At 39.5% G+C, this 11443-nt stretch overlaps 1 protein-coding gene across 2 annotated transcripts; it reads left to right on the top strand.

The window, feature by feature from the left end:
* LOC116259476 (helicase sen1-like) lies at nt 1–10976 on the top strand. 2 transcript variants are annotated; one of them, XM_031637314.2, is made up of 10 exons: nt 1–202; nt 1454–1577; nt 1703–3444; nt 3920–4108; nt 5248–5343; nt 5426–5591; nt 7544–7676; nt 7762–9531; nt 9647–10387; nt 10479–10976. In XM_031637314.2, exons 3-9 carry the CDS (start codon nt 1863–1865, stop codon nt 9959–9961), a joined length of 4251 nt encoding a protein of 1416 aa, XP_031493174.1. In that variant the 5' UTR covers nt 1–202; nt 1454–1577; nt 1703–1862; the 3' UTR covers nt 9962–10387; nt 10479–10976. The 2 variants fall into 2 exon arrangements, with proteins under 2 accessions (XP_031493174.1, XP_031493176.1); XM_031637316.2 differs by lacking the exon at nt 1454–1577.
* The last annotated feature ends 467 nt before the right edge of the window (nt 10977–11443 follow it).

Genomic DNA, 11443 nt, shown 5'->3' with positions numbered 1-11443 from the left:
GCCGGGGATTTTCCTATATAAGGACCCGCAACCCCAACCCCTCCTTTGCCCCCTGCAGTGCTCCTCACGAATTAACACCTTCACCAAGAACTCTCGCGAGCGAGCTGCCGGCTTCATCATTGCAATTATCTCTCTCTCTCTCTCTTTCTCTTCTTTCTTCTCTCTCCCTCTCGGCCCCTCCCCCTCCTTGGAGTCCTTCTAGGTAAGTACTCTGTCTTTCCCATTTCTGTTTAGTTTTCATTTTTTATTGTAAATTTGTTCCATGTATTTCGGATTTCGTTGTGAATGCTTTGAGATTTAGGGTTTGCTTGAGAATTGTTGTATTGGTGGAATTGAGCATCGGTGGCGGTTCTCATTTCGATGATAAAATCTCGTTACTAGGGTTTGTTGCCTCAATTTGGTTGAACTGAAGGATTTATGGTTTGTAAATGCCCGGTGAGATTGATAATATCCTCGAAAATCTTAGCCCTCTGCCTGTCCTTTGTTTCTGTTTGATCTGCGGGATGGTGCTTGTCGTCTCTCGTTGGTGAGGTATGAATTGTTTTCCGAATTTAAAGGTGAGCAAAATTGCAGGGATGTTCTTTGTGGGTTGGGGGGCACGAAGGACGAGTTGTCTTTTCTTTGGCTACCCTGGGAAAATTAGATCTATGCCCCAGGATTTAAAGCTTTGTATTTGGTTGCCTTCTGACGATCAGGAGGCTTGGTGCATTTGCACATCAACGATAGGTTGATTGCTTTCTGCATTACTTATAGGTTATCTTCCTGGTTGGTGAGCAGATCGCTGAATGATCATGATCTCTTAAGTCATGTATTTTTTTTCCTCGATCTGGCATCGGATTGAGTCACCATTTGTTACAGAAAATGGATTTAATCCATCGTTTGGTCCGTTTATCACTGTGGAGCTATTTTGATAGTTCTTAATTATAAGTGCTTATGTAGGATTTGATTCGGTTGTTTTCCAGGATTATCTTGCATGCAGGTTGTTCGCCTTGGATAAGCATAACTGGTTCCAATCCTAATTCCTCTGCTTTCTGTATTTTTAGCTAATGTAGCCAGATGGATGATAAGGGCCGCACTTTTCGCTCTAAAACTAGGAGAAAGGAAATTCATCAGAATTTCACCATGTAACTAGTCATGCTCAATAATTTCTTGGCTTTTTTGTTTGTTTTTTAGCTAATGTTATTATTGCATCAGAATGGTTCAGCTGCCCCATCATGATTATTACCCATATCTTTGTGCAAATGAATCACTTGACAAAGATTAGGTCATCAGATTTACTACTGAGTACTGCTATGGTTGCAATGTATTGTTGTCATCTTCTTAAATGATGTTTAGAGTTCACAGCCTGAAGATATCATGCCTGCACACACACACACACACACACAGACACACACACAGAGCAAAATTACAAGTGTCTGTATTTTTGTCTTATCCTTTTCTCTTCCTTGGGCAGTGTGACAACATACACATAGAAGAATCATATGAGAAAAATTATCTGCATAAAGAAAGAAAAGGAGCATGGTGGTTACTACCTGTTAGAATCTGAGTGTGTTAAGCAGTTTCTATGTTTTTTCCAGGTGCCCCTTGTGCTTTACTTGGTTTCTGTATATTTGATATTTTCATTTTCCTCTTTTCTACATTCCAAGTCAAGTAAAGAAAAGCTTGTATCTCATGTATTATCTTCTTTTACAACAATTTGCAGAAGCTGCTGTTATATTCTGAACCATTTATGGCATTAGACTTGGTGAAGATCTTTGACTTCTTGCCATTGTCGCCACCACAGCTTGCAGTTTTACCAGTTAAAGGGATCAATCATCTGAATTTCATGAAGTCAACAGTTTCCAGTGTTTTATGTGTTTCATATGTGTGAAATGGGTAGCCGAGGAAGGCCTCTTTTTGATCTCAATGAGCCCCCTGCAGAGGAAGAGGAAGAGGGTGATAAGTTGTTCAGCTGCGAATCAAAAAGACCACTCCCTTTTCCAAATCCACATACCAGCAATTTGCTATTTGCTTCATCTGAAGGGTGTCCACGGCTGGTAAATAATAATGCTTTTTGTCATGCATCTTCAGGTTCTGGCTTTCAACCATTTGTGAGGCCCAAAGAAACTGGTAACTCAAGTGTACAAACTGCTAGTCAGCAGGAACATGAGGCATCTGCTGGTCGTGCAATAGCTGGCATTGTATCTGATGCCCATGCTCATATTGTAAAAGTCGAGAGACGTGACTCTGAATTTAATAACTCTGATGAGCAGAACCATGATGTGCCATTTTGTGATGGCAGAGAAAGTAAACCTAGAGTTTTTCTTGCTGGTGATACTAGCAATGGACAAGTTGAAAGAGAAGAAGGGGAGTGGTCAGACATGGATACTACTTCTGACAATGAGGCGATCAATCATAAGGCAGACCGGGGATCAGCTTGTACAGGAAACAGTGACAATGTAGTTGTCAAGAAGCCAGATGCAACAAATGACTCCATCAGCTGTAACCAAAGTTTCGATGATGGAATTGCCAACTCAAATCACATTGAAGATTCTAAAGTTTCTGATCAAGCAATGGGGTTCTCCATGGATGATAAAGAACTTGCTGGGAGTGTTAGCCATGATTCTAGTGTTAATCACACTGTTTCAAAGAAAGAAGATAGTGGTGCTCGTATAGTGTTGGAGTCTGAACAAACTGAACACGATGGTAAGAAACGTGGTGAAAACAATGTTAAAGGCACACCTCAAGATGGGTTGGATGATTGTCATGGCACTGCGAGCCAAAAGGATGTGAAAGTGATTGATGCAAGCACTGCCTCAAAATTTTCTAGTCCGATTATGAAGAAACACAAAATTGATCAGCATAAAGAAGCAATGCTTGGAAAGAAGAGGGCCAGACAGACCATGTTTCTTAACCTGGAGGATGTTAAGCAGGCCGCATCTATGAAAAATTTAACTCCGAGAAGACAAACAACTTTTTCTTCTGCTGCATCTACCCGTTCAGCAAAAGAATCATCTCGTGTTTCTCATGTTTCAACTGATCGGGTTGCAGAGAAGCAAACCAAAGATCAAAAGAGGGTGGATTCATCTGCTCTTGAAGTCAATGCTCCTTCAGATTTTCCTGACAACAGAAGGTCTGAAAGCAATGGTGACACAAATTTTGGAGGTCAATCTCGATCCAGGAGGTCAGACAATAACGATTTTTCTGTGGATGCATACATGCCTCCAGGTCCAAGGCAAAATTCATGGAAACAACCTTTGGAATCTAAGCAAGGTAAAGTTGCACCGATTTCTAGTAGGAAATTATCTGAACTTAATCAGAACAGGGAATATGTGGACCAAAAGACCGGGAATAAAAAACTGCCTCCTTCCAAGAAACAAGTTCAGTGTAATACATCTTACCAAGATACATCTGTTGAACGGCTTCTGCGGGAGGTGACGAATGAAAAATTCTGGCATCATCCAGGTGATTTTGGTTCCCTTCTAGATCAATGCATTCTCTTTATTATTCATGTCCTATATTTTGAAGCTTACTGTTTGCTTCTGGATTTGGGTGATCATGCTTGCATAATGGTTATTGCATGTGATTGGGTATTTGCACAATGTCTGCTGATGCGTATGGCAATCTGTGATTTTGCACATTTTTAGCTAAGGGATTTTGTACCTTTGAGAATGTGTATGTGGACTTGCCTAACTTTATATGCACCAGATGCACATGTACAATGTTTGAAGTTTGAACTATGTGTTTGATTATGCTTCATGCAACTTCCTCTTTGTACTTGAAGATCTTCATGTCCAGTTCCTCAAACTAGTTTTATTGACCTTTCTTGGTAGATTTTCCTGAGTATAATCATCACGAAGCTTTCTTCCATTTTATCTTGTGATTTATTTGGAAAAGGTGGGACCTTATACTGATGAATCAAATCTTTTTTAAATACCAGAAGAGACAGATCTCCAGTGTGTTCCAGGACAGTTTGAATCTGTGGAGGAGTATGTTAGAGTTTTTGAGCCTTTGCTTTTTGAGGAGTGTCGTGCTCAGCTTTACAGTACTTGGGAGGAGCTAACTGAAACAGTTTCAAGAGATGCACATGTAATGGTTCGTGTAAAAACTGTAGATAGACGAGAAAGAGGTACTTAACTGAATCTTGTTTAGCAAGTTATATAAAAGGACAAAGTTTATGGTCATGTTCAATTTTTATTTTTCTGTTTCACTTGTCTACTTTTTCTTTCAGATGTTTTCTAAGAATCTAAATCATAAACATTTCCTTTGTTTCTTCTGTATCATTTGTTGTTTCACTTGTCACATCTTACAAGTGTTTTTTATTATGCAAGCATATTCTTTCCTTTATTGTTATGACCTTTTTTACATACTTTAAGGCTTACTGCAAATACATTATTTTAAGAAACTCATATTGCCAATATATTTACCTTGTCAGGTTATACTGGTGCATAAGTGTTTTGGCACCTAGCTTAACTTTGTGATTTCTGAGTGATATTATATCTAATCGTGTCTATTTACTTAGCTTGAAACTTTTCATTGGATTGGTTGTTCTGGATTTAGGCTTCTTACTATACTAATTTTGATGTCGGTTCCTTTGTGGCTAAAATTTACACAACTTGCTTTGTTCCCTTTGAAGTTAAATGATAACAAAATTGACCCTGTAATTATGATACGATGTTTAGTAGCATTTATTTGTTTTCACTAAATTTTTTTTTGGATGGATTCTTCTTCATTAAATGTGATGTCAGTTCTTATTTGGGTAAAATTTGGCAACTTGGTCTTGTTTCCTTTGCTTTGGGGTTGAAGGTTACTGCGTAATTGACTTGACAACTTAAGCGGGGAATGTTAATCAAGAATTTTGCTTGCAGGGACTGGGAGGGGAAAAAGAGAAATAACCATGTTTGTTCTGCTGCTGTTGTACTTCCTACATCTAAATAAATTAAATATCTCATGCATTTTATGATCAGGGAAAGAGAGTAACATGCGAATTGTAATGTTTAAATTTAAACTTTTTATGATCGATATGCTGCTGGAGAGCTTTTTACTGTTTTTGTTTGTTAGATGCATCTTCTTAGGCAACACTTATGGAAACTATGGTATGATTTTTGGGGCATGCTTAGGGTACAGAAACGGTAATGGCTTTAGAAAACTGCGGGATATTCCTGATAGATTAGGCTTTCTGAAACTGTGTGAACTCTACATTAATGGTTAAGTCCTGTTCTTTCACGTTAATTGTTGACCTTGGTGTTTATTACTTGCTGGACACAGGATGGTACGATGTTACAGTGCTTCCAGTGCATGAGTGTAAGTGGACCTTCAAAGAGGGTGATGTAGCTGTTCTTTCAACACCTAGGCCTGGGACAGGTACTTGTTTTTTGTCATCCCTTTCTTTAATTCTTGTGCTTCAATACTTGACAATTCATCATTTTGTTTGGCATATTTACAGTTAGATCCAAGAGAAATAACAATAATGGCACTTGCGAAGATGACTCAGAGTCTGAAGTAACTGGGCGAGTAGCTGGCACTATTAGGCGGTATTCACCAATTGATATACGTGATCCTATGGGAGCCATTCTTCATTTTTATGTTGGTGACACCTATGATTCTAATAGGTAAAATGATCATGCATCCAAGTGGTTGTCAATGTATGGATACATCTAATGTTCATTCTTGAGTAGAGAGGCCATGCATCCTTTTTGAGGATGCGTGAGCCGTGAGCCTTTTCAGAGGCTTCAACCTCTATTAAATGTTGGCCTCCCAACTAGCTGAATATATAGGTCTAAATCATTTTTTGTTCCATTAGTTATTATGGTAGTTGATGTCCAAGGATTAGTACATGTTGCCTACAATGTTGTGCATAAAATTAAAGTAACTAAAATTACATATTCTGAAAATTTGTGTGGACAAAGATTGAACTAAATACATAATCAATTGGAACGAGGTGCAGTTGATCTTGGCTTTGACCATTCTTGAGAATCCCCTGACTGATTGTGCCATAATAAAAAAAAAATCACATGCTGCACGAACATGGGAATGTGTAACTACTGATTCTGAAACGTTAGTTCTAAAATGCCTATGTATCTTTTATTTTGTAAAATTCCATCCATGGTGGATGTCCGACCAGCAGTCACAGCTGTGACCACACAAGACACTCGTGAACAGGGGAGAGTGTTTTGACTTGATAGGGGAGAATGATGGAAAAATTAACGGTCAGTTTTTTTCTACAATAAACTAGGGTACTTAGTTTTTATCCTTTTTTTGGGTTCTTAACTTGTATATTTTCATTAATATCTTTTATTTTAATTTATATAGTTTAACACCGGATGGTATTTTTTAATTTATCCAACAAAAAGATTAAGTCCTCTCAAGTACTGTCTACGATGTTAATCTAACTATGTTTGACATTAGCGTTGTGATGAGTTAAATCTAACTATAATGTACATTTTAATGAAAGGGCTACCTGCACATCCTTTCCCTCATATACCGACAAAATATTGTAGTTTCTAAATTCTAATTTAGAATCCTGGACTTATTAGAAATTATGTGGCTTATAGATTCCATCTGTTTTGATTTCATGTTGTATTCAGTTTGTTGCTTTTTGCTCCTTGATGCATGTTGAGGATCACGTCAACTCATTTATATTTTTTAACCGTACGAATATGCATTTTGCTCTTTTAAGTCTTCCCTTCGATCAATGGCTTTCAAATTTGTGTCTCAGTTTTCTCAGAAAATTCTTTGTGGAAGATCCAAAGCAGCTTTTTAAGAACTCGTAAAAGGAGCGGGCTTTCAATAACTTCAAGTTCTTATGCAACCTGGTCATGTTTTGTAATAAGTTGTTTTTTTAGCTGTGTATAATTCCTAATATAAGTATCGTAGAACTTTTCATATGTTTTCTATTGTCTTGACTTTCTCTCTATGGCAAGTAAAAGGTTGGGAAAGTCAAGTGATGGTTCTCGTGCAAAAATGGGAAGACATTGTGGTTGACATGTATATGGTTGATGATATGTTAAGAGCTGGAGATGCTATGATCTTATGATAATGTTTTATCATTAAAATTGATGTTCTTAAAACACTGGAATTTACTGCTATATCAACATCTATACCTACAAACTCCTTGTCCTTAATACACTTTTGACAGTTTTTAGAACTTGTGTAGGCGAACAGTTTTTCTATATTTTTCTGGAAACAAAAGGTTCTAATTGATCTTATGAGGGTTCCCTTGAAGGATTTGTCTTTTCATTGGATAATCCGACAACTTTGAGATGTGAGGTGGCAGATTGGTCTGATCTTTGCCATATTCCACGTACTTTGGCTTGTTTAACTCTTCTTACTTTGGAATTTGTTAACATTTACAGGATTTGATACAGTGGCTTGGCTTGTTTTGACTTGGTTATAAGTTGCCATGTTTCTGAGTTGGTACAAGTCAAACATCTCAACTCAACAAGTTACCAGATTCAAAATGGACTCTGACTCACGGTCAAGTCTCAATTTGACTGGTAGATACATAATCTTCTTAAGGGCTCTTACGACTCTAGGTATTGATGAACTTTGTTGGCATTTGCAGTAAATTGGATGATGATCATGTGTTACGAAAATTTCTGCCGAAGAGTACTTGGTATTTGACAGTTCTGGGATCTCTTGCAACAACTCAACGTGAATATGTAGCACTGCATGCATTTCGTCGTCTCAATTATCAGGTTTGTAAAGTGTATATTAGAATAATGATTGGGGTAGTATTTATCTTTACAACACACTGAAAGCATATGAGGTTTTCTTATGCAGATGCAAAATGCAATTCTCAAGCCCAGTCCAGAACATTTTCCAAAATATGAGGAGCAGACTCCAGCAATGCCAGAGTGCTTTACACCCAATTTTGTGGACTATTTGCATCGGACTTTTAATGGACCACAATTGGCTGCTATTCAGTGGGCAGCTATGCACACAGCTGCTGGTACAAGCAATGGTGGAATGAACAAAAAACAGGACCCCTGGCCTTTTACTTTGGTTCAAGGGCCTCCAGGAACTGGAAAAACACATACAGTGTGGGGAATGCTAAACGTTATTCATCTTGTTCAATATCAGCACTATTACACTGCTTTACTTAAGAAGCTTGCACCTGAGAGCTATAAACAAGCTAATGAAAGTAGTGCTGAGAGTGTTTCTTCAGGTTCAATTGATGAAGTACTGCGGAATATGGATCAGAATCTTTTTCGTACTCTGCCCAAGCTTTGCCCGAAGCCTCGGATGCTTGTTTGTGCACCTTCAAATGCAGCTACAGATGAATTGCTTGCACGTGTGCTGGATCGTGGATTCATTGATGGTGAAATGAAGGTGTATCGACCGGATGTTGCTCGGGTGGGTGTTGATTCTCAGACACGTGCTGCTCAGGCTGTGTCGGTGGAGAGGAGGACTGAACAGCTTTTGGTGAAGGGACGTGAGGAAATTATTGGTTGGATGCACCAATTAAAAGCTCGTGAAGCACAATTTTCACAGCAGATATCTTGTCTTCAGAGGGAACTTAATGTTGCTGCAGCAGCTGGTCGTTCTCAAGGTTCTGTTGGTGTTGATCCTGATATTCTTGTTGCACGTGATCATAATCGGGATGCATTATTACAGAACCTTGCTGCAGTTGTGGAAGGAAGGGACAAAGTATTAGTTGAGATGTCTCGTCTTCTGATTCTGGAAGAGAGGTTTCGTGCAGGCAGTGGCTTCAATTTGGAGGATGCACGTTCCAGTCTGGAAGCAAGTTTTGCAAACGAAGCAGAAATTGTTTTCACAACAGTCTCAAGTAGTGGCCGCAAGCTATTCTCTCGACTTACTCATGGTTTTGATATGGTGGTTATTGATGAAGCAGCCCAGGCTAGTGAAGTGGCCGTCCTTCCACCCCTTTCTCTTGGTGCTGCTAGATGTGTTCTTGTGGGAGATCCTCAACAGCTTCCCGCAACTGTGATTAGCAAGGCAGCAGGGACTTTGTTGTACAGCAGGAGCCTTTTTGAGAGATTCCAGCAAGCAGGCTGCCCAACAATGTTGTTATCTGTGCAGTACAGGATGCATCCTCAGATACGAGACTTCCCATCCAGATATTTTTACCAGGGTCGTTTAACTGACAGCGATAGTGTGGCGAACATGGCTGATGAGATGTACTACAAGGATCCTTTACTCAAACCTTATGTTTTTTATGATATTACCCATGGAAGAGAATCCCATCGGGGTGGGTCTGTTTCGTACCAAAACATTCATGAAGCTCAATTTGCCTTGAGATTGTATGAGCATCTCCAGAAAACCTCAAAATCCCTAAGTTGTGGTAAGGTAACTGTTGGCATCATAACACCGTACAAGCTGCAGTTAAAGTGCCTTCAACGGGAGTTTGAGGAGGTTTTGAAATCTGAAGAAGGGAAGGACCTGTACATCAACACAGTTGATGCATTTCAAGGGCAGGAAAGGGACGTCATTATTATGTCATGTGTGCGTGCTTCAAACCATGGAGTGGGTTTTGTTGCTGATATCAGGCGTATGAATGTTGCCCTTACCCGTGCTCGAAGGGCACTTTGGGTACGTTGGTTCTATACATTTTTGTTTTATGTATTTGTTTATTTATCTATTTATTTTTTATTTTTTTGTGTTCTGTGGCGTCTCAAACTTCTTTCATTTGGTTGCTTATGAATAGGTTATGGGCAACGCAAATGCTCTAATACAATCTGATGATTGGGCTGCACTAATTGCTGATGCTAAGGAGAGAAAGTGTTTTATGGACATGGATTCCTTGCCGAAGGAGTTCGTGATTTCGAAGGCATCTAATTATGCACCTCTATCTGGTAGAGGATCTACTAATGCTCGAGCTCTTAGAGGAGGGGGATTAAGGCAGAGGCACATGGACACATTTTCTGAGATGAAAATTGGGATCCAGCCAAATGATGATGAAAAGTCTAGTATATCAATTTCCAGAAATGGTGGCTCCCGGAATTCAAAGCAACTTGGCTGAAGCGTCCTTCAAATTCCAGTTTAATCGTCAGATGAGTCCCATGAGGCCTGGCAAGATGGCATTTTTAAAGCGGCGAGTTCTGCTCTAATCTGCCAGAGAGATTTACGATGACGCTGGAGGTCCTTGTAGTATATCCCTCCCAAAGCAATGTGGTGTTTTATTGCGAGAAGCGTGTTAGTGGCTTTAGAAGCTAACACGGCCGTCTGGTGATCTAAATCTTAATGGCTTATTCAGGTCAGTGTCCAAGATTTCTTTTGAAGATTCCAGTGCCATCTGAGGATGTTGGAGGAAATGAAACTAAAGAGGATTATGGGTTTGCATATGAGAGATCTGGCCGACTTAGCAGGAAACTCACGAGAGAAATTAACAGGTCCAAATTCCAAGGGAAGCCAACAGTGGAAAATTGTCTCAACTCTCTTGATCATGGTAACTTTCATATTATTTGCAAAGATGCACACTTTTATGCATTCTTTGATAAAATTTTGTTAATATCATCTTTGTGTCTCATGCATCGCAGGTTGCAAAGCGTTTATCGCCATGCTCTCAGCCATGCAAATTCTGCCTAAGCTCGCTGCTTTGTCTTCAACAAGACTTCAAGGTGAGCCAGAAGCTTGGTGTAGATGTGTGGATCAGCCCTAACTCATCTAGCTCCAACCTTCTAAAGGTACTCTTCAAGTTCTCCGGTCCAGAACGCCTCAAACTGTACAGATACTACGATCTATTTATGGGTTTTGCAGCGGCATGATCGATCACTGCCTCCCATGTACCATGTTGCAACTCGACTACAAAGTAGGACGAGCTTATGCCGTCTTAGAACATATTGTGCCTGTGAACATGAACCATAACTGTTGCCCAACGTTCATGAGTCCTGTAGCAGTAATCTCTTCGTGGCTGCCAGATTCAGAAACAGGAGGTTACCGATGCTTGCGAATCTAACCTAGAGATGCTTATCCTCTATTCTGTACATTATCTTTTTAGTGGAATAAGAGTTTTGATGTAGTTGATTTGCTATCAAGTGTTCATATTTTTAGAGGTTGAGGTTTGCTAATCGTTATAACCGGAATACTAATTCAAGGGTTAGTCGTCTGGAAGAGTTCGTCGCTTCCTTTCGTCCAAGTTGTGTCTTAACTAGCTTCACATCTGACGCTTAAAAAAATTGTGGTGTTTTAGTCGATGCTGGTAATCCGACGGTGAATCTCCTGCTGAGGGTAGGCCTTCGACCCATTTTATTTCCCAGAAAAATAGTATTAGTAATCAACGCGAGGGGGTTCTTATAGTGCTGCGATTGCTATGATTGATCATCATCACCATTATTAAATTACTAACTCAGATAGAACGAATGGTTGTTTACACTTTGCGCTCCCTTGTTATTATATTGTTGTTAATGCTAACTTAGAAGGTGGGTGTTAGGCATAGCAAAGGATTGTTTGTGCTCAGGATTATGTGTACTCATCTAATGAGAAACATGTGGAGGGCAGCTGA

The sequence above is a fragment of the Nymphaea colorata genome, chromosome 8, assembly GCF_008831285.2.
Source record: "Nymphaea colorata isolate Beijing-Zhang1983 chromosome 8, ASM883128v2, whole genome shotgun sequence".
Lineage (NCBI taxonomy): Eukaryota > Viridiplantae > Streptophyta > Magnoliopsida > Nymphaeales > Nymphaeaceae > Nymphaea > Nymphaea colorata.
Note: the sequence above shows the minus strand (reverse complement) of the source record. Positions and strands in the feature narration are given on the sequence as shown.